Source organism: Ochotona princeps, chromosome 24, assembly GCF_030435755.1.
Source record: "Ochotona princeps isolate mOchPri1 chromosome 24, mOchPri1.hap1, whole genome shotgun sequence".
In the NCBI taxonomy this organism is placed as follows: Eukaryota; Metazoa; Chordata; class Mammalia; order Lagomorpha; family Ochotonidae; genus Ochotona; species Ochotona princeps.
In genome coordinates this window covers 15603957-15626291 of record NC_080855.1, presented here as the reverse complement: position 1 = coordinate 15626291, position 22335 = coordinate 15603957, and the positions used below count along the sequence as shown (strand labels likewise).

Genomic DNA, 22335 nt, shown 5'->3' with positions numbered 1-22335 from the left:
ACAAGCTAAGGTCCTCAGGATGACTCCCATGGAAGTTAGATGCCAGGCAATGGGACATCACGCAGTGTTTCTCAGGTAGGAGTCTAAGAGTCCCTGCATTGCATAGGGAGTTTGTTACAAACACAGGATCCATCTGCTATTCTGGTCTACGTTATTGGAATCTCTGCAGTCAGAGCTTGGGAGCCTGTGTGCTATCAAGTGAGAACTACCAGCATAGTAGCTAAAGGATGACCTCTGGAGTTCGAATGACAGTTCTGCTATTGGCTAATTGAACTGCTTGGCACAGATCACTCACATTTAAGATAGATAGCTAAAGAATATTTCCATCATACCTATTTTCATAGTGCTATCATACCTACTTTCACAGTCATGGGGTGGGAACCACATGTGGCCGCTCACAAAAGATCTTTAACAGTATTTTTGATTCTGCACACTTTCTATGATGGCTACTGTTTGTGAGTGATAAACAACTGGGTGGCTTCACCTGGAGAATGGCATTTCTTTTCCCCACAAAGGCATGGTTATCCTTCCTCCAGCTTATCCTGGGGCTGTGGTATGTGCTGTTCAGGGGCCCCACTCCCAGAGAGCCTCTAGTCCCTGCCTTTCAGGCTTCTCTGTCAACCAGAACTGAGCCCTGAAGCAAATCTATGAGATCTGCTCTTGGTGACATCAAGTGACCCAAGACCCCAGCCCAGGCTGCAGATTGGTACACTTGCCTCTTTGCTTGATATCTCCAAGCATCCAGAAAGTGGAAACTTCATTCTGAGAAAACTCAGACCCGAGGCTTGGAGCAGCCATGTGAATCTCCAAGCCCAGCACCACGTCTTTAGGACTTCAGTCCCAAAGCCTGACTTTCAATTGCCAGTAGATGTATCTCCATGCCTTAGGCTTCACTGACACGGTAATCATTCCTGGCAACAATTTGTGTTTGATGGCTGCAGTGGCTCTGGCGGAGTGGATGCTCTGTGTGTGTCCTTGACACCCTCTTCCAAAGGTTCCCAACAGCCCAGAGTGGTGGTTGGCAAGAGAAAACAGCAGGAACCTGTCATCAACTACGTTCTTTTCCTTCGTCCCCCCGCCCCCCACCAGTGCTCTGCTCACATCTCCGGTGAACTACCTGCACTCAAAACCTTCACCCAGAGTAAAGTGAGGGAAGCCACATTCAGCCAGGTTTCTATCTGAAATTCTCAAGTTCAATGCCAACAACAACAACAACAAAATAGAATTTAGTAATTAGGGAAAGAAATCCATCTCTTGTCCTTTCAGTGATTCTCGAACATTAAGGATAATTCAGTTATACTGAGACCACCAAACAATGATATCATAGTGAAGACACAAAGTTACTCAAAAAGTTTCAAGTAGAAAATCTCCTGGAAAAGTTGTATAAATTGTTGTAAACCAGACATTTTTCTTTTGTCTGCAAGGATTTCCCAGACATACTGATTGTTAAAGATTTATTTCCCTATGCTAGGGTTGACATTTCCTGGTTGGCTACTGGATCCTGCAAAGACACAACAGCATCACATATAATCAGTTTTATTGCCAGGTAAGAAATTCATATTAATATAGTGAATACATATGTTTACAAATAAACATTCTTAGAAAACAAACAAATGTTTTTGATTCATTGTAGGAAGTATTATTGGTATCATAAACTCTGTAGTTGTGACAAGTATTAACACAGGTTTACTTGCAGAACATACAATTACTAAAATATTTGCACATAAAATATGCTCCATTTACACACACAAAAAAAACTGAGGGGAGTTGAATGGGAATGCCAGGCAGGGCCCAAGGTGGATATCAGCTGGGAATGCTGAGGGAGGGCCAGACTCTGGTCTCACTGGGCTGGAAACTGGGAGACAACTAAAGGCAAGACGTGGAGGCTTCCAGGTCATGGAACAAGGAGAGGACCATCTCTCGACTTGATACTGGCGTGCAACCTTCTGATTTTTCCCACCCTAGCTATGGGCTCCTTGTCTTGAAACATGGGAGTCATAGCTAATTCCCTATCCTGAGATCTGTCCACATTCCCCTAACAGAAACCAAAGAATAAAGAGATCTTCCACACCCCCCCCGGGCATCTCCCAAAACCTACTGGGAGGTAATGGGACTGAGAGATCCTTCCGGCATTGTCCTTCTCAGACACCACTGCTTGGCAAGGACTTGTCCTCATGGGGCTTGGTTGACTGCTACATCTCACGGATCAGACGCACTTTTGTTGCCAAAATTACAACTGCGGACCCTGAGGAGCCAAATCCATTGGATGCAGCTGACTCATAAAAGAAGGAGCATGAAGAAGAAATAAAATACTGTTAATTCAGAGACCAGCAAAGACCCTGAATGACAACTGGGGTTAGAGTGAGATGGAACAGGTTGAGGGCAAGCAGTAAAGATGAATGGAAAGGAAGACCAAAATGACAGATAGCTGAGCTGTAACCCCTCAGGAAAGTCCATCTGCTCTTTCCTGAAGTGTGGGCTGTGTTCCACCAGCAGATGCAAAGTGCTCATGGGTAGTACAAGGATCAGAGCCTCGGTTCCTGTTCAAGTACATGTCAGTCTCTCTGATTGCTTCAAGCAAGAGGTCTCCCTGGACACTGGAATCTTCAACAATTCTCTAACATCTGCTAATCTCCCAGAGAGAAACTGAAACCCATCTTTAGGTTGAGACCCTCCCACCAGCAGCTGTATCTAGCTGGAATTTAATCACTGCCATTTTGTTGCCTTGAGACTTATTTTTATGCTTACTTTCTATTTATGGAGATTGATACTGGTTTTCTACTTGTGATGAGGGCAGGAAATTTTCCTTTTAAAAATAAAATGTATTTTTTTTTTAAATGACTCAAGTTAGACACAAGTATTATCATGGTGACACACAGAAATGCTACGTGTGCTGCAGGCGGGCAGTAATTCATGTCAAGCAAACACTAACCGTACTCAGAGGTGTTTGGGGGAGGGTCAGGGTTTCAGAAAGGAGGCTAGGAAGTGGACATTAGCTCTCTGACCCCTGAGTCCTCTGAACAGCACCGAGCCTCTTTATATATGGTGATCTGATAGGGCAGGTTGTTTGCAACATTTCATGTTTAAAAATTGGCAGCGTTTTTCTCTTTCGCAAAGCTTGACTTGGCCTTGGTTTCCCATGCTTGAGGCAGAAGAGTAAGGCTCAGAGATAGGACACGCCCTGTCTGTGTCCTTGCATCTGGTGGGAGTGAGGAGGAGATTTGTCTGGATTTGCTGATGTTATGATGCCAAGGCAGATGGACTGGTGAGGCAGACCATCACAGTTCAGGATCCCTGGAAATGTTTTTGAGTCTTGTTTGCTTAGCTTCTGACCCCAGAGGCCGGTGGGACTCATGGGAGTACCTACTCATGTATTAACAAGGGCGCTTGGGGTGAGTCACGAACCTTGCACTTTAATGAACATCTTTTCTCCTTTCGCAGTCCTGTTTTGGCTTCCACTAAACAAAAAAGAACTTCTTAGGAACATGGTCTTTGTCAAGTATGGGAACCAATCTGAGAAAACCCTCAGGAAATTCTGACTGGGAGAAGGGCCATAGGTGTGAATATCCAGGGAGGTAATTTGGAAGGATCGATGGGAATTTCAGAGGGTATCCTTAATTGCTCCCCCTGACAGTGTGGCAGCCCCCTTCAAAGGTATAATAGAGTGAGCTCACCTACAAAGAACGGAAACATCTACTACTGCAGAAAAACAGGAGGAAGGGAGGCTAAAAGAACACAGGTTACAACTGGGAAACAAGATGTCATTAAACAGTAACACATTGAAGGCACCACCCACGCTGATGACATTTTCAGTCCAAAGCAGGAGAAGTTTGGCAACTGCGGTGGCAACACGCTGAAGGGGAGGGGCAGGCAGGGCTAGGCAGTTCGTGGAGGCCTCATTTCTACGGCTCTCGCAGCTCCGGGAAGTGAGGGTGAACTTCAGGATCAAAGATGCCCCAGTTGCCATCTCGCCCCCTGCTGAGTTTTCTGATGGTGGCAGACATTTTTGGCTGCCAGGACACAGTCCTCACTCTCGAAGATGTCTGACAAACACTGATCCGCAGTTGGTGTCTGTTTGGTACGAAGCTTTAGAAAGCATGCCTTCGAACTCTCTGGACCCTCTCCCTGCCCTAAAAGCCTGGTCCCCCTGTTTCTACGGCCATGGTCTTCACAGGGGCTTTGCTAAAAGGTCCTTTCCTCCAAACCACGGATTCCGCCTGTGGGTTCAGGGTCTTTTTTTTTTTTTTTTTCCAGTTTGGGTTGTTTTGCTGTCAACACAGATGATACACAGAGTTCTAACGCTAGGTGGTTAGGGGTCCAGTTCTTGTCTCCGACCCATGAAAGGTTTGTGTCCATATCACGTTGACTTCTTGAGAGCATAAATGATTTGAACATGGGAAAATCTCTTCTGAAGTCCACCTTTCTTTAGATGAACCCTCATCCTTTCTCTCTTTCTCTTTCATCCTGGTTCGCTTACCAAAAACAAAACAACCCCCCTCAAAAAAAATTCCAAACAGCACATGGCAAATAATGCATGTGCTTCTATGGACACATTCTCTAAATTGTGCTACTTTTTTTTTGTCATGGATATCAGTTTCAAGTTAGGAGGAAAAGAACTAGAGCCCACGGTTTGGGCATATGAGTTGGCCACCACGGGGCTTGACATTAAAAAGAGTGTGCCTCCGTTTCCCCTTTGCTGTATTGCTGAATGTCCATGCTCCTGTCTTTCTCAGCTGCCTGCCGAAGCGTGTTAGGTGTGACTCAGGAAAAATGTGATTCCGTGTCACCAGTAGGTCTACAGTGGATTCCTGTTCAGAATGTGTGGGTGCGTGTTTGGGGGGGGAGTAGGGGTAAGGAAAGGTGGGGGCTGGGATTTTTTGCCTCTCTCAGTTGAGTGTGGTTTCCAGGGAACTTCCCTGTAGCAAAGCTCAGACAGTCACTTCTGTTTTGCTGTTGGTGATGAAGTATGGTTGTGGGGGTGGGTAGTGCTGGGTACGAGTTCCCAAGGGGTCACTGGAGCCTGACTCTGCCGTGCCAAGCTTGTTTTTGTTTCCATAGGCCTGCCGTCGGAGAGAATGCTCACCAGGCTCCCAGCCCTTAAAGTTGGTGGTGGAGTTGTAGGCCAGGGGGTGCGGGGGCATCTTGTTGGTGCGAGACTTCTGTCCATTCTGCTTGGCAGGGCCATGCTCGGGGCTGAAGGCCCCAGGTTCATCCTCTACTCTCACGGGGTGCAGAGGGAGGTTCCCCTTGGCGGCCAGCTCTGCCAGGTGCCGTCGTTTGGAGTAGAAGTCGTCATTGACTTTGTCAGCTGAGCAGGGAGACAGGTGGACGAAGGAGGGGAGGAGAGAACAGAGAAAAGGAGAGAGGAGAGAGAGAGAGAGAGAGAGAGAGAGAGAAGAGTTAGAGATTGGTAGGTCAACTCAAGAACAGCCTACAAAAGGGCCAACGGTCCAAACAAGACACACTAGCAACTCCAGCTGCAACAAGACACAGGGGAGGGTAGCACCAAGTCCTCTCCACGAACAAGAGCTGGAGCAAGAGGGCTAAGGACGCACCCCAGGGACTCCAGATTCCACCAGCTAAGCACACTGCTCCCACCGCCGTTGTGCCAGGCCTTCTGTGTCAAGTCCAAGTGCTGCATCTTCACCAAGAAAAAGACTGATTCTGGTAGGAGCACTGAACACTGTGGGAGATACTCACATCTCTCCCCTTCCCAAACCCCTCCCACCCAAGGTAGCCAGCACCAACCCAGGATTGTGTTTTCTTCTGGTCTTTTCAATAAACAGACTTCAATCTGGCAATGCTTCAAGTCGCGTGGGCTTGCTTTTGTTTTTGCATCTACCAGTTAGGAACAGCCATGTTCAAACCCTGACTGCCAGTTACCAGCCATGTAACTGTGACTACATAAATTGTGTTACCATCAGCTTCTGCATAGGAAAGTGATTAGAACAACAGCAATGACACAAGATACTTCATAGAATAGTGTGGAGGGCTAAATGTTGTGTAACTATCAGCTATCCCCATTATCATCTTTAGAACTCTCAATCCTCCTGCAGCACTCCACCAAGCATTTCTTCATGGTGCTATAAATTACTAACAAATAGTATCTGAACATCTACATAGTATTTAATTGAGTGGAAGTATCAAAATGAATCATTCCCCCTATTGAACAGCACCAACATTTTTCAATTACAGATAAGATAAAGATGAGTGCAAATCTTCAAACTTCAACTTCTTTTCATATTTAGGATTTTTTGATTTAGAGGGGTTTAAAAATATAATCTACACTGGGTATTTGCAAACCATGGCTCACAGGCCAAATCTCACAATCACTTGTTTTTGTAAATAAACTTATATTAGAAACGAAACCGCACTCATTCTTTCACACACTGTTTATGGCTCTTTGCTAGGTGGAGTATTGCGACAGAACCAACACAGCCTGAGTTTGGCATATTTTCTATCTAGCACATAAAGAAACAGCACAGCAATGCCTGGTACGTATTATTTGAAGTGGAATCATAAGTGTTATTAAGGATTTTGATAGTAGGATTATAAATCTTATGAAGGATCCCAACACATGCAGATATTACCAACTATTCTACAAGAGGCGTACCAACTTCCACTCAGCTGAAATATGCTCTCCCAACATTCCATAATTCCTCCTTTCCTTCCTTCCCCTCTCCTTCCTATTTCCTCACCTGTTTATTCATGTGATAATTTTATGGTGACTCCTTTTCTTTTTCTCTTGCAGTTCTTTTACTATACCATTCTCTATGTATTTTCAAACATTCATTTATTCATGAACATAAGTAGGGCAGAGCTCATGTACTTCCCATTTTTCCTCCTTCAATTTTTCTTTTGAATTTTTGTGTATTATACTTTCCATTAACTTATACCAACAGCAAGCTTTTGAACTTAATCTCTCTTGGGATACCAAAAATATTTCCTGCAATCCCTCCCACACATCTGATGCCTGCAAGCATGACACATGACTATGATAATAAATGGAGACCATCAAGTGTCCATGCTGCCAAGCGCCCAAGTGTCCATTTCTCCTTGGATCCTTTCAACAGTTAAGATAGGAAAAACAGGGATTATTTGCATTTTCTAACAAATTAGGAAGCTTTCAAACACAAGCTCATTTCAGTAAGGTTATCCACTCCCAGCGACTGGGCTAGAGAAGATCCAAATCTGGGGGATGTTATTTCATGCCCTTGAAAGGCCATGGATAGGAAGCTTTGGTTTCAGCATGGAAATCTGATCATGTTCTACTTGCTTCCTTGTGTCCGTGGCAGACATCACCCATCAATCACAGAGTCCCCTCCTGATAGACTTGGCTTCTACTCCAATTCTTCAACACTCTCTCTCCCCTGGAAGCCACAGATGATAGGCTTTTACATCTGTACTCCTTTCAATGCAAATGATCAAGACTACTGCTCCCCTTCCTAAATTTACTAGAACTGACTGAAGGAACAGAATGGCAAAGTCAAACGGCATCTTGGAGCCTGTTACTACACATGAGAGAAACACACATTGCTGAAATATACTGAATGGCTTAAAATATGCAAGTTAAAAATTCAAGCTGGGATTAGACCGTCTAGAGGAGAGCTCTAAGTTTCCAATTTCAAGAGATTCCAACAGAACCACACTCCAAAAATTCTCAGGCTTCAAAATTCACAGATCTAGTTCCCTCCTAGGGAATTCACTGACATGTGTCACTCAAGGTGGACATACTTGTACTTGTTAACACCACCCAGATCTGTTCAAACTCTTGCTTCTCTCTCCCATGGGACCACCCCCTCAGGCCAACAACTTGGGAACAAGCTCTGACTTCATCACTCTCTTCTTTTATGACACAAATGCTAAATCACGAAGTCCCCAGTGATATAATGAATTTTCAAAACATTTACAGAAAACACAAATGCAAGGATTTCAAATTTCTGCACTGACACCATCTTGGAACTCCATGTTGCATGAACTTTTGACATATATTCATGCCCGGCAAGTGTTTCTCTTCCATCCCTTTTCTCCTACGTGCTTGGAACATTGCTTTAGTGCAGCCACCAGTGGGCCTTGTTGCCCCACATTTCCTCCCCCAATCCATTCTGTCTGTTACATTCAAAGGCAAATTTCTAAAATGCAAAACTAATCCTGTCCCTTGTGTATTCAAATCCCTTCAAGCCATGTGTTCAGTGACTTAGTCATCACCCTGCGTGTGGTTTATGCTAAAAACTCATATAGAAATGACCCATAGGAGAGACATGATATCATTGAGGGACATGGAGTCACCAGATAATCCCATACATTACATAAAAACATGGACATGGCAGGTGCTACGCAGGAAGATCATTGGGGCTTACGAACATTGCCGAGCAAGTCCTTGATCTGCTCTAAGCAGCAGACGTCTCAGCTCAGAGTCTTCTCAGTCCTTCGCTCACACCAAGCCCCCTGTTACTCATCTCCCCAGACGTAGTTGAGCTGTTACCACCCTGGCAGCCTCCCTCAGCATCCCCTGTAGTTTTATAATTCTCCATGTCCTCATTGTTTTCCCCACTCACATTGCTGGGCTTTCAAAACCTTCAGACACCTGGATCCCTGCCCTACCCCCCAATTATGTAATCAGAGTATCCTAGACAGTCAGCTCTTTGGGTGACTCTAATGTGTATCTAGTGTTGAGAACCACAAAAAGGGCCCTGGCATTTCCCACAAGGTTTCCCAAGAACTGAACAGGAAGGGTGTCTTTTTCTACTCCCGTTATCCTAGGCCGCCTCCAGGTTGGACACCCTTCTCTCACAGGAACTATAACTCCTCAGCATGAGTGGCCAGCACACTCTGCAGCAATCCCCTTCCAGAGATCACATGTCTCTCCCCACATCTTCAACCTGCTCTGGCTTTGTGTCTCATTTTGGTCCAGAAGTGGTCACAGCTTCTGCTCTCGGACTCTTGAAACTGTATACCTCCGAGGAAAGAAAGTCCAGACTGGCCTCTTCCTGGAGGAGTCCATGGGCCAGTTACACACATTTCTCACAGCCAAGAGTCTGTTCATTGCCAGATACCTAATGAAGTCATCTTACGTTGTGTGGTCCTCCACCAACCTGCCAGTCGCCAAGAGATACTCAGCATGCCTGGCTGAGAGCAGTTTGACGCCCACACCTGAAGTACTTCTCTGCTCACCGAAAATGATGTTCCTGGTACATGGTTACTATTTTGAGTGGCAAAGCACAGGACCATCGCCTATGCAGCAGTAGCCACAGAAACACCACAGCATTTGCAAACATCCTGAGGCAGGAAGGAGCACAGCAGCTTAAAGAAAGTGAAAGTGAACCTGAGTGTAGAGTACAGAAAATAAGGTTATCCCTAGATCATCGCAAGTGTAGGCAAGAACCTGCCATTCACACCTATTTTTTGTTTTTTGTTTGTTTGATCATCACCTGCCAGGGGACTTGGGTGTTTCAAGGACAGCATAAACACAGATTTGATGCCTGGAGGGGGGAAAGAAATATTTTCAAGACTGTTTTGACAACAAGGAGGGACAAGGAGGGAGTCGAGGCAAACCCTTCCTATCACCTCAAAAAGCAGTGTTCATGACATCTCTTTCTTTAGCTCCTGTCCCTCTTTGGAGGCAGATGAGGGGATTCAAATGCTTCGTGGCTATTCCTGGCTGCATCGAGTATGGTCCCTATCTTCATGTAGTACAAGTCTGCTTGTGGAAGAAACAGCAGAATCACCAAGCAATCTTCAGGCTCCATTAATACATGCATTAACCTAACCAACCCCGGTATCACATGGGCAGATGGCTGACAAGCCGACCAGGAAACAGATGTGTAAGCCTTCCAACAACACGGGTCCTCTCTACTTTGATTTTTCTTCATTTAAACAAAGAGGGAGAATGAGAGAAAAAGGTGCTTTCTTTCCAATGAGCCTAATTGCTTTGAAGGAGCAGGGGTTGTAATATTAATCTGCATCTTCCTCCATCTGCCTCTCTCTTAATGAGCTGCACACACTTGTGCAGGTGCCGGGTGGGACAGAGCCTCACCTTATTAGAAACTGAGAGCAGTAGGGTAATAACCAGTTTTCAGGGGAAGCTGCACATTTGAGGTTCTCAGCAGGTGGCCTCGCACCTGCCTTCTTCCCTTAGGCCAAAGAGATCTTGAAGAGGGGTCCAAACAGCTGATGCTCTTGGGTATATACAGCTAATGCCACTTGGGTCACAGTGGATGGATTTTCTCTCCTAAGCATTAAGCCCCTCCCCAACCTTCCTCATCTGTCTCCATCTTTGGTTCAAGGAGGTGATGAAATTCAGTGATTAATCCTGAATCCTTCACACTGCAGAATAAAGCACAGATTCTTTGAGGCATCCTCCCCCCGCCCCAAGTCTGCACAACCTAGATTCTACGAGACTTGTGAACCTTCCTCTCTTCCAAAGTGACCATGCGGCCATCATGGGAGGGTTCCCAAAAGTTCTGTAACAGACATGCTTAAGCTGGATGATTTAGAACAACAGAAATGCATTCTCACAGTTCTGTGTTAAGGCACTGGCAGAGCCATGCTTCCTCAGAACCCTTCCTGTCTCTTCCAGATTCTTGTGGTTGCCAGAAACCCTGACATGCACAGCCTTGATTCTGAATACATTGTTCAGTCTCTCCCTCCGGCTCCACATCACACCTCCCTCTCTCGCTCCCTTTGTCTCTGTTTCTGTGTGTGCACATGTGTTCAAGTTTCTCCTATAACAACACCAGCCATTGTGTTAGGACTCACATTAATCGATCATGCCATTATTTTAGCTTGACTACTCATGCAAAGACCTTATTTGTATGTGCTTTCACAGCCTGGGGTTCTCAGTGGGCACAGGTTTCTAGGCAGGAGATGGGATCCTCAAACATACTCCTCACAAGCTCAGAATCTCTGCACCTCATTGCTGCAAGCTCCTTGACCAAAACGCCCCTTTTGGTCATTTGCTCCCCACTATCAAAGACCACCTCCTCAGGGAAGCCCTCCGGATGACCCCGTACAGGAGTCCCACTGTGCACTTAGGGCTTCCCATGTTTTGACATATTCTCAGCCTGTACCATGACACTGAGTTTTCCTAGACACCTGCACATCGTCTGCTTCTCTGGCTACAACGTAAGGCTCACTGAGGGCAGCAACGTTATCTGTTCTGCTCAGTGTTACATCCAACTCAGTGCCTGCTGCACAACAAAGGTTGATGACACACATTCCATGAGGAAAGCAAGATACTGAAGACATTTCCAGTCTCTCTCCCCCTCATTTTCTTATTCTCTATCTCCAAACAAATACATCAATTATATTAAAGATCAGGGATCGCATATTCTCAAAAGACAGCATCAAAATGACCTAACTGAAAGTTCAGTTAGGTCCCCAGTCTCCAAGCAAAATACACTGATCTTCTTTTTTTCTCTTTAGGGTGGGGCAGGAAGACAGAGCTCAACAGCTAGAAAATGCTTTTCCTACCAGGCCTGGCAGCACATCCAGCACTCGGTAAGGTCCTTCATTACAAGAGGGTCTTGGCACTCTCTGAGGCACACTGGCATTGACTGGGGCACTGGCTGGAAGATGGCTAGACAGAGAACCCTCTGCCACTCATACAATGGAGAAGACTCTGAGGCTTCTTCACCATCACCTGGAGGAGGGTCGATCCCGGGGACTCTCATTTAGTTGGCTCCCAATCCCATCCCAATGGGCTCTTCATGCTGCCTCATAAGGATTCCCTCTATCAAAAGCTAGTGCAGCCATGCACTCAGCTGCTCATCAAGGTTTAATTTTTTTGAGATTCCATTAGTGCGTCTCTCTACCATGTAGAGATCAGAAATCACCTTCAGTATTGACGAAGTCCCAAAGAGCTGGCTTTGAATCTTGCACCTTGACTCCTCAATGCCCCAGCGGGGCTTATGTCATAAGCCATCTTGGACTGTAAGACCTTAGGGTGAGACCCAGGCCTGTTGAGAAGGGAAGAAGCAAGAAAGCGGCTGTGCATAGGAAGGATTCAGTGCACCAGGTTTATACAACACACCTCTCACTTTGGGGGAAAAAAGCACAATTGATTTTTCATGACTGTAAAAACACTCTTTTTGAGAATGTAGGAGTGTGAACTCTGAAAGCACATGGGTCTGGGTTCCAATGCCAACTCTTTCATTTACACGCTTGAGACTAAATGAGTTATCTAAGCTTGCTAAGCTTCACCCATAAAATTGAAGCTAAAACAATACAGCTTGTGTGTGCCAGGGGACTGACTGTATTTTAGGGGATCACATAGAGCACCATGTATTCCACAAAGTGCCGATGTCACTGCCTACCAGTAAATGCTCAATGGATAGCAGTTGCCACTCATTCTTCAAAAACAAGAAAAGGGGCCCAGGATTGTGACACAGCAAGCTTCAAGCTGCACCATGTGATGACAGCTTCCCATGTCAAAGCACAGGTTCAAGTCCTGGGTATTCCACTTCCTATCCACTTCCCTGCTAATGCAACTGTAAAAGCATCAGATGATGGTTCAAGTATGTGGGTCCCTGCCATCCACATGAGAGACCTGGATGGAACTCTGGGCTCCATGGTTTCAACGTGGCTCACCCCAAACTGCTGTAGCCATTTGGAGAGTGAATCAGTAGATGGAAGATCTTTTTCTCATCTCTCCCTCTCTTTCTGTCACTCTGCCTTTCAAATAAATATTTTTTTTAAAAAAAAAAAGGAATAGGAAAGGAAGACACTAAAATCTGAACAGCAGAGTTCAGAGGAAACATAAACAAGGCTAGGCAAAAAAAAAAAAAAAGACTTGGAACACCAGGCCCAGTGTAGCACAGGACTCCTTAAGTGAGCGCCTCCATCTTGCATCTGGAAGATGTCATATATATAGCCACTTATGTCCCAGTTCAGCTTCACTCTACATTTTTTCCCCTTGGGCCCATGGTTTAGTCCCTTCCAAACTAGATGGCCAAGTTCTCTTGTAAGTTAAACATAAGCATGTGACTAGCTGACCTCTCCCCAGTGGAATGTCGGCAGGTGATACATCCAGTGTCCACCCTCACCTACATTGTTTACAGGACACTGCCTGTCCTGGGCATTCTCTCTTCCCCGTTTCTACTACACTACATCTGCAAACAACTGAAACAATGCTCACAAGAGCAACACAGTTCGTAAGGAACAACAACAGGGTGGGATGAACCATCATCCTCGAGTGACAGCTCAGGCTGAAGATGCCCCATCAACTGAAACCACCCCCTTTGGGACTGTACATGGGAGAGAAATACAGGCCTTTGTGTCATGCCATACTATCTAGTGGGTCTCTGGGTCCTGTAGTACAGTATTTGGATTATACAGAAGTGATAACTGTGTTTCTGTTTTTGCGTCATAACCTCCATCACAAGCTGGATTAAGATGTAAGGGGCCATCATTGTGGTGCAGTGGGAAAAGCTGCTATCTGCAATGCCAGCATCAGGGTGCTGGTTCAATTCCTGGCTGCCCCACTTCCAGTTTAGCTCCCTGCTAATGTGCCTGGGGAAGCAGAGAAAGACAGCTGGGTTACATGGGTCCCTACACCCAGGGGAGACCCATGCATGTGGGAGACCTGGAAGAAGCTCCTGGCTTCAGTCTGGCCAAGCTTGGCCATTGCAGGCACCTGGGCAGTGAAGCAACAGAAGGGAAGATCTGTGTGTGTGTGTGAGTGTGTGTGTGTGTGTAACTCCTGCCCTCTGTACTTCTGCATTTCAAATAGATAAATAAATCTTTTTTTTAAAAAAAAAGAAAGTAAAAGTGAGGGCAGTTCATGTTATGAAAAGAATACCCAGGCATCTCTCTCTTCTCGCAAAATGCATGCTGCAGAGCTGGGCAGGTTCCTGAGGCTGTCTCAGCAGGCAGAAACAAGAAAGGCAGACAAAAAAGCTAGGCATCCAAAGCAGGAGAGACACAAAGATCTGTCTTTATGGTGAATTAGCTTCATTCTACCAGGTTCAGTGCCTGCTGAAGAAGCCCAAAGAGAGAAAATCTATTGGAAATGGGTCCTAATGGAGCTGAGGCATGCATCCCTGCCCACCGGGCAGTGTATCTCTCTTGGAAGACATTTCTCTAAGACAGAAAACCAGAAAGGGGTACCCAAGAGCTGGGCCCACTTTTGTTTCAATCCTAAGAGCTTCCAACATGAGGCATCACCGTCTTGGCAGGGAAGGATGCCTGGCATAGGCTTTGTATCCAAGCCAAGGAGTTGCGCTGTGCCTAGAGCAGCCTTGGCTACAGTTGCCAGGGCCCTTTGTGGTTCTCTCACTGCTGGCAGCCCTCTACGAGTTCAGGTCTTTAGTCTCTCCCTCTGAGCAGCCACCATTTTCTGATAAGCTGTCGATGAAAGGTAGAGTGGCCACTGGTCCAGCCACAGCTGACACGCAGAAGGGTCTTGACGGAAACTGTGTGCTCACTTTCCCCAAACCCTGATATGCTGCCCCGGACACAAACATTTCTTCTCAGAAACACATTGTGTGGTTTGTCTTCTGATCAATCTCCCAGTTGGCAACATGTTATACAACTACGATTTTTTTAAAGGTGACAGATTAAGGGTAAGAATCTGTGGTCCAACTTGCCCTCTTTTGTTTGGCTGCAGTGTCGAGGGACCAACGCAGAAAACTCTGAGATTTCAGAGCCTATGTGAGACTCATGCATCCAGCTATATGCCATCCTCTAAGAGAACCACTCTTTTCCATATGACCTTGGGACTTCTCCAGGAAATACATACAGTGGCTCATGTTTTTGCTACCGCTAGATTCTGAGTTATGGGGCCAGCAGACATAATACAAACAGAAGCTGCCTTCTTGTACCTCTGCTACCATCACATGAACATATCTCTGCTCCCTGTGAGCGAGGGGGGAGAAGCAGAGCCAAGTCATGCCAACCCTCTAGATCAGCTGACATTCTGCCCATTCTGAGACCCATGGGTGAACTCCGCTGAGAGATTGCAGGAATCCCCCACATAAGCACAGGTCACGGGCAAACAGATTCCTCATCAAACACCTAGCACCATCAACTTGATGCCATGGGATTTGAAGACCTGTTACAGAGCTGTCAAGTCAATACATGACTGATACAAGTGCCAGTCATTTGCTTATCCTGCTTCCAGGAAGAGCCCCTGATTTTCAGGGAGATCCACTTCTTCCCTAGCCTCAACCACATGGTTTTGAATATTCTGCCCCTCCACCAGCTACTGGGGAAAAAATTTCATTTCTCTCACTATATTGTCCTCAGAAATAGTTAGCAGGCAAGTCCATTCAAGCAAAGCCTGGGATTATTACCTACAAAGGTAAAGGGCCCAAAAAGACCAGCAGTCCCAAAGTTTTCATTTAATCAGAGAGGCAGTTTGAGTGTCTATTACACACCATGTTCAAGGACACCCAAAAATGAGTAGCGGCTGGGTGTACTCTCCTGACTTCCATCTGGCTGTTTTTCCATTTTCGAGCACATCTCCAGAAAAGACAAGATTTCCTCTCAATGCTATGCCCAGCTTCACTTAATAATTTATCAGTGGAATGTATGAAGATCCTTCAAACAGTTCACAGAAAATTGGATTAAAAGATAAGTCTTCTCTGGTGCCCAAAAGATTGAAATTTATGTGCATAAGGGATTTTCAAAATGTTCACAGGAAATGTGTATTAGGAAAAGTATGCATGAACTTCCAAAACTTTTGCACTACAAAAAACTTATCTTTTTTTTTTTCAAAGAAGAGATTCAGTTATTTATTGGAAAGTCAGAATGACACACAGAGAGACACAGACAGCAAAAGAGATCATGCAGCCACTTGATTGCTCAAATAGCTGCAATAGCCAGGGGCAGGTCAGGCCAAAACTGGGAGCCTGGAACTTCCCCCAGGAAATCTGCTTGGGTGGCAGGGGTCCAGGTACCTGAGCCATCATCCACTGCCTTCCTGGAAGCCTTTCCAGGAAGCTGGATCAGAGGAGAGCAGCCGGGACTCAAACCAGCACTAGTGTCGGATGTTGAGGTTGTAAACAGCGGTTTACCCACTGCACCACACCACACTCCAAAATACATCTCTTGGTTCCATTTTTCCTCCAAGTGCTTAAAGTAACCTCACCCAGTGAGTGCTTGCAATGTGTGGTGGGCATGACATAAGGGTGGGCTTCGCCTTGGAGGGAATACTTTCAAACTACTCAGCTGCTTGCGGCAACACTGCTGCTGTGGTGTCTTGTGCAGACCACAGGACCTTCTTGTCTGGCTCAGGCATGGTCCTGTGGGATCCCAAGGAAGCCCATCCAAACTCTTGTGTTTTGCCATGTGCTTTTTAAATGAGCCTGAACCCAGGAGTGGGAGGGATTTGATTTTTATTGAAAAACATCACCTCGTCTCACCACCTTGCCTTACCTGCCACTCACTGCCAAATCAGGAATCTGCTAATCCCCGTATTTCATAACGTGTGAAAGCTGCCTCTAGGTGAGTGTTTCCCCAAGATCTTTTGCAGAATGTGCGCCCTCCAAGAGAAGCAAGACCTGATCCTACATTCTCTGTCTTACGCTTCCATTTGTGTTCCTTGATGAAGAGTTCTCAATGGACTGCATCTATTTCCTTGGAAAAGGGGGAAAACAGCACTTATTGAGTACCTACTATGGGTTCAGCATCAACTGAGCCTCTTCACCCATGCTATCTCACTCAAAGTTGCTTGACAAAAAGTAGCAAGACCATGGCATTCTTCCACTGTGACAGATGAAAGAACGAAGGCCCCAAATGCTGAATAATTTGGCTGCTGAATTCCTCCACCACTGCTTACAATTAGCAGAGCAGGAGACCAAATCCAAAACTGTCCATTTTCAACCTTCCCACTTGCCATCTGTAGGCCTGGCTCAGATCACCACCAAGAAAGCAACTGTACTTCAGCAAAGTATTCAAGATAAGAGGAACACTGGCAAATGAAAACCAGCATTCGCAGGCAAACTGCAACTAAGGTTGCAGCTCAGAAAAAGCAGACCCATGCTTTAGAGTGCAAAGGAATCACCCATGCAGTGAACACACACACAAGCAAATCCACTGGGACTGCAGGCTCAGAGGTTTCAATTGCTGAAGAGTGGGGTGGGAGGTAAGGTGTACACTTGCAGCCAGCACCTGCTGGAATTCCAGACAGAGACCACCAACTCCTCTCAGGGGTCTGGTTCCTGGTCTTGCTGTGATGAAAATCTGTTATCTCAGGGATGCAGTTTTCTCATCTGAAAAAGCAGAAATCCTAGGGCCCTCAGAATAGTGCAGTGGATTAAGCCACCACATTTGATGCTGGTATTCCACATGAATGCTGGTTCAAGTCCCAGCTGCTACATTGCCAGTTCAACTTCCTGATAACGTACCTGGGAAAGCAACAGAAAATGGCAAGTACTCAGATCTCTACCAACCACATCGAAGACCTGGATGGAGTTCCTAACACCTGGCCCTAAGAAACTGGCCGTTTGGGGAGTGAATCACCAGAAGAAAGTGCTCTCTCTCTTCCTCTCTCTCTCTCCCTCCTTCGCTCCCTCCCTTCCTCATTCCTTCACCTGTCTTCTCCCTGAAAACACAGAAAGGTTGAAAAAAGTGTGCATCTTTTGAAATGCTCCCTCATAATAGTTAAACCTATCTCTAAGGCAGAGGTGAATCGAGAATCTGGGTGTAATAGCCTCTTGTTACACATCTTCAGAACCTATAATACATCAGGTCCTGTGCTAAGACTTGCCATTGTCTTGTATAAATGGACAGAGAACAATCTGATGGCCCCTTTTTCAGTGCTGCTAAAAGTGAAAAAGCTGAGGATGGGAAAGGCCAGGGCAAAAGCACACAGCCCAACTCCAGCCAGTCCGATTAACTTCCAACCCTAGGCTGTCCATTTTCCCCAAACTCAGAGCTTCAAGGTAGCCCTAGGCAAGGAATGGGATACATTTATACACGTTCTGCAAAACAGATTCCCAAAGACACGGTTTCCTCTTGATTAGAACAGTTTACTGGGTTGAGGCAGTATCTTTTGTGGTGGTTTAAACACACACACACACACAACAGGTGTTGCCAAAGCAGAGCGTTGGTGGATCAACAGAAACGACCACTAGAGGGTGACATGCATGGGACGTCCTAGGTAACGAAAGATGTATAGGGCAATACCACCATGTTTGCTGTTTCCTTGCCCATTTGATTCCTCTATGAAGTCAGCCCTGGACAAAGCAGGTGGCAGCAGGAAACTTATGTCTTCAGTAATCTTGATTTTTCTCCTTCACAGCAACTCTTTGATTATCCAGTTTCCTCTGATAACACAGTATTCCTCCACTGCCGTCTATGTCCCCAAAGTGGGACCCCAGCAGCATTTGTGCCTTTGGATATTAGGAAGTTAACTGGTTTACCTTCAGTGAAACCAGATCAGACATCAAAAGTGCTGGGGAAATGATGGGTTGAACGTAACTGGACAGTTTTATTACCTCAGGACATGGCAGAGCCCCTAATTTGCTCATCTGATAATAGTAGTAGCAGCAGCATCAGTATTAGTGGCAATAATAATAACAATGCAAGTAATAACCTTCACACATCTGTTACTTTCCAAACACCAGGTACACATGTTTTAGATGTGATTTCACCCTATCTTGACAACAACCCAAGAGGTGGGTGGCATGATTGTGCCCATTGTGGAGGATCTGAAAATTGAAGCTCTGAAGATTTGAGTGACTTGTTACGGAAGGTACTGATGGCCTCAGCAAATGATGGGGCCAGGCTTACAGCCAAGTGTGTTTGAATCGAAGCCCATCCCACCTCACTTACCACCTGAAGAAGGCAGCAACACACAGGCATCAGAGTTAGGGAAGGCCTAACAATAGAATTCCAAAGAAATTTTTGCACCAAAATATCTTTCTAATTCAATCATTTATGCAACCTATTTTTTTCTGTTGTCTTTGTTTACTTGTAAGACAGAGACACATATCAAGTGATTTACTCTCCCAGAATGTCCACAATGGATCGGGCTAGACCACTGGGTGCCAAGGATGCAAATACTGGGACCATAATCTTCTGCCCCACAGGTGTACATTAACAGGAAGCTGGAGTTGGGAGTGCAGCGAAGCCCTGAACTCGTACACTCTGATGTGGGATGCAGGTGCCTTCACTATCAGGCCCAATGCCTACTCTTCCATGAACTTTTGGAAGGACTCTCATACAAACCTGCCAATCTTATTAACATACTTCACACAGACTCTTGAGTCCAGGGGTTGAGTAGCTAACATGGGAAGAAGGCCCATGACTCCAGGAGAACCTGGGGACCTTTCCCTGTCCCCAAACAATGCAGGTATATTTAGCAGGACCAGTGCAATTTTCCTCATCCAGATAATAGAAAAGAGACTCCAAAACCCAGTGTTAGCCTGGCCTCAACTCTCTACACACATCAAACAACAGGATGAAGCAAGGGCTGGGATGCAGGTTGCTTCCTGATGCTGTCACAGGATCATAATGGCTTTCCTTTGCACGGGGACGGGGAAGCTTCTGGCGTCGGTCTGATGTTCTCGTCCACACAATCGCGTGGAGTCAGGGCCTCTGGGACCCTCGTAAACTCCTCCTTTGAGGGATTTCAGCCATCAGAAACATACACAGTCTCAGGACCCCAGCAAGATTCCTCTCTGTAGTGGTTCTAAGTGTGGCCCCCACACAGGGCCAAGGGCATCACCTTGGAATCAGTTCAACTCCCCAAGTCTCAGTGGGACCCACGACCTGATGCTGATGCATGTTCATGTGGCTCAAGTGTGAAAACCACAGGCTTTCTGGTTTACTCCACTCTCAAGTCCATTAGTTCACTGCTTGTTCACGTCCTACTCTCTTCCCACCCTCGCACAGCTTACCGTATACCAGTTCAGTATTCCCACTTCCAATATTTCCTCCACAATCCAGACTCCATTTAGAGGTGGGAACAGCCCTTAGCAAGCACAAAAAGGGTCTGGTGAATAGCTCAGGGCTAACTCCTCCTCTTGCGTGTGCCGGGAACCCGTATGGGCGCTGCTGGTTCATGTCCCAGGTACTTTATTTCCCTCCTAACGCCCTGCTTGCCTGAGAAGCAAAGCAGGACAGCCCAAAGCTTTGGGACCCTGCACCCACATGGGAGCCCCAGAAGCTCCTGGCTCCTGGCTCTCAGCTCAGCTGCAGCCATTGCAGCCACTTGGGAAATGAACCAGCAGATGGAAGATCTTTCTCTTTCTCATTCTCTCTGTAAATCTGACTTTCCAATAAAAATAAAATAAACCTGATAAAGGAAAACAAAAGTACAATAAATGACCTTGCCAGCACCTGTGCACTGACTTGCACTGTTAAAGGTTATGCTGGAGTTCTACTCTCACATCCTTTCCACCACCAACTCCGACAGTAGGAAAGAAATGAAGAAAGAAAACCACACGGTTTCTGCTCTGAGAGGAGCTTACCTCACCCCACACCAGCAGGATGGGGCTCAGGCATTAGACACAAACATTGGTTTAAACAGCATCTTTTTTTTTTTAAGATTTATATATTTTTATTGGAAAGTCAGATTTTACAGAGAGAGATAGAGAGAAAGATCTACATTTGCTGGTTCTCTCCCCAAGTGGCCTCAACAGCCAGAGCTGAGCCAATCCAAAGCCAGGAGCCAGGAGTTTCCTCCGGGTCTCATATGGGTGCAGGGTGCTAAAGCTTTGGCCATCCTTGACTGCTTTCCCAGGACAGAAGCAGGGACCTGGATGGGAAGTGAAGCAGCTGGGATGCGAACTGGCACCCATATGGGATCCCAATGCATGCAGAGCGAGAACTTTAGTCACCAGGCTACCACACTGGGCCTTCAAACCACATCTTAGCAATACAATCTCATCTCTCAATGGACAGGTTGCTGCCTTCACAGCTGGGTCATCAGAAAAGCAACTGGTACAACAGCTCTACAGGACAAGCATTCTGGCACACAGTGGGGTACAGAGGCATTCCTCCAGTGTCACTCCAGGCCAGTCACCCAGGGAGTTCACTCCTTCGGCCTGGCTGCCCACCACACTGCCTAGGGAAAGCTGAAAGTAGTGCTGCCTTCCTCAGAAAGCTAACCACCTCGAGCCCTTAGACAATGATTGGATCACATTTCTCTATCTTCAGGGGTTGTGCTCCCCCGCTCCCCCTCCTCAACCCCACATCAATCAGGAGTCTTGCCATTTTGCCTTTGTAGCTTTCTGAGAACAAAACTGTTTCTTGGATGTCTTACCTGGGATGGTTTCTCAGGCTGATACTTAACTTCTGGAAGTTTTACCAGCAAGTGAAGCAAGGGGAGCACAGGGTCCAACAAGAGCATCAAGAACAGACATAGCACACTCAGGTCACTCCACACACGACATGCACAACGGGAACTTGGACGGACTGGCAGTTGCCCCACAGCGGACACACGTGTGCACTGCGTCATGCACAGGACTTTCTGTTCCTTTTGGCATTTCATATTAAATTCAACAACACCTGGACAGAAGAGCTAGGAAAAGCCATACGATACCTTTCGGTGACTTAAGTGTCGCCACTGTCCAGTCACCCTCAGAACTTCCTAAAAAAATAACAATGGAGAGATGCTGATCTGTTTGCAGAGTCTTGTGTCACAGCCAGGAGCTGCTGGCTGCCCCACTGCAGTCTCTGGGGTGGTACTTGCCGGGGAGGTTTTAGGGAAGACAGGTCTCAGGGCACCCAGGAACAGCGGGGGAGCCCAGAGTGAACACTCCACTGCTATGCACCTGTTTCTGTAAGGCCCTAAGGCAGTTTCCAGTTAACACCATAGGAAGATCAAAAGAATGTCCCTAAAAAAGGCTCAGATACTTCCCGTTATGTAAGGTTAGAGATAGAATTCTTAAGCAGTCAATCAAGCTCTAAAATTCCCACCTGCCAAGAAAGAAAGGCAGCTTTGACTCCCCTGAGGCCACAATGGCTAATGACCACATTCTGGTGAATTCTGAGTTCCCTTCTAGAGCAGGCAGCGGGCACAGAATTCCGGGTTCAAGTTTGGGACGAGTTCTGTTGGCTGTCACGGTACATGCTGGGTTGGGCAAGGCCCATTTCTCCCGAAGGCGTAGCACCTGACCTTTATTTAGAAGATATTGTTGAATGTTGAATGAATAAATGAGTTGTGTTCTCTTCACAGAGAAGTTCCCCAAAAACTTAATGTGTGACTGGGCAGGGCAGCTGTGAGTTTGACCTTTTCTGCTATGAATCAGATTGTCCGAACTGATTCCATTTCCGATGTTCTGAGGAGCCCAGGGGACACGGGATTATGAGCAGAATCCCACCATGTCTATCGTAACTGGATGGGCCTCCCAGATGTGCCAGAGACGCTCAAATAGCCACATTCCACCC

General features: G+C 46.3%; 1 protein-coding gene across 1 annotated transcript in view; it reads right to left on the bottom strand.

Annotated features, from left to right (window-relative positions):
- Positions 1-4586: 4586 nt before the first annotated feature.
- The window catches only part of SHISA9 (shisa family member 9), a 246918-nt gene continuing 229169 nt past the window's right edge, over positions 4587-22335 (bottom strand). Inside the window, exon 4 of the mRNA XM_004586771.2 lies at positions 4587-5308. Coding sequence (XP_004586828.2) covers positions 4929-5308 — 380 coding nt within the window. The 3' untranslated portion in view covers positions 4587-4928. The remainder of the gene's footprint in view (positions 5309-22335) is intronic.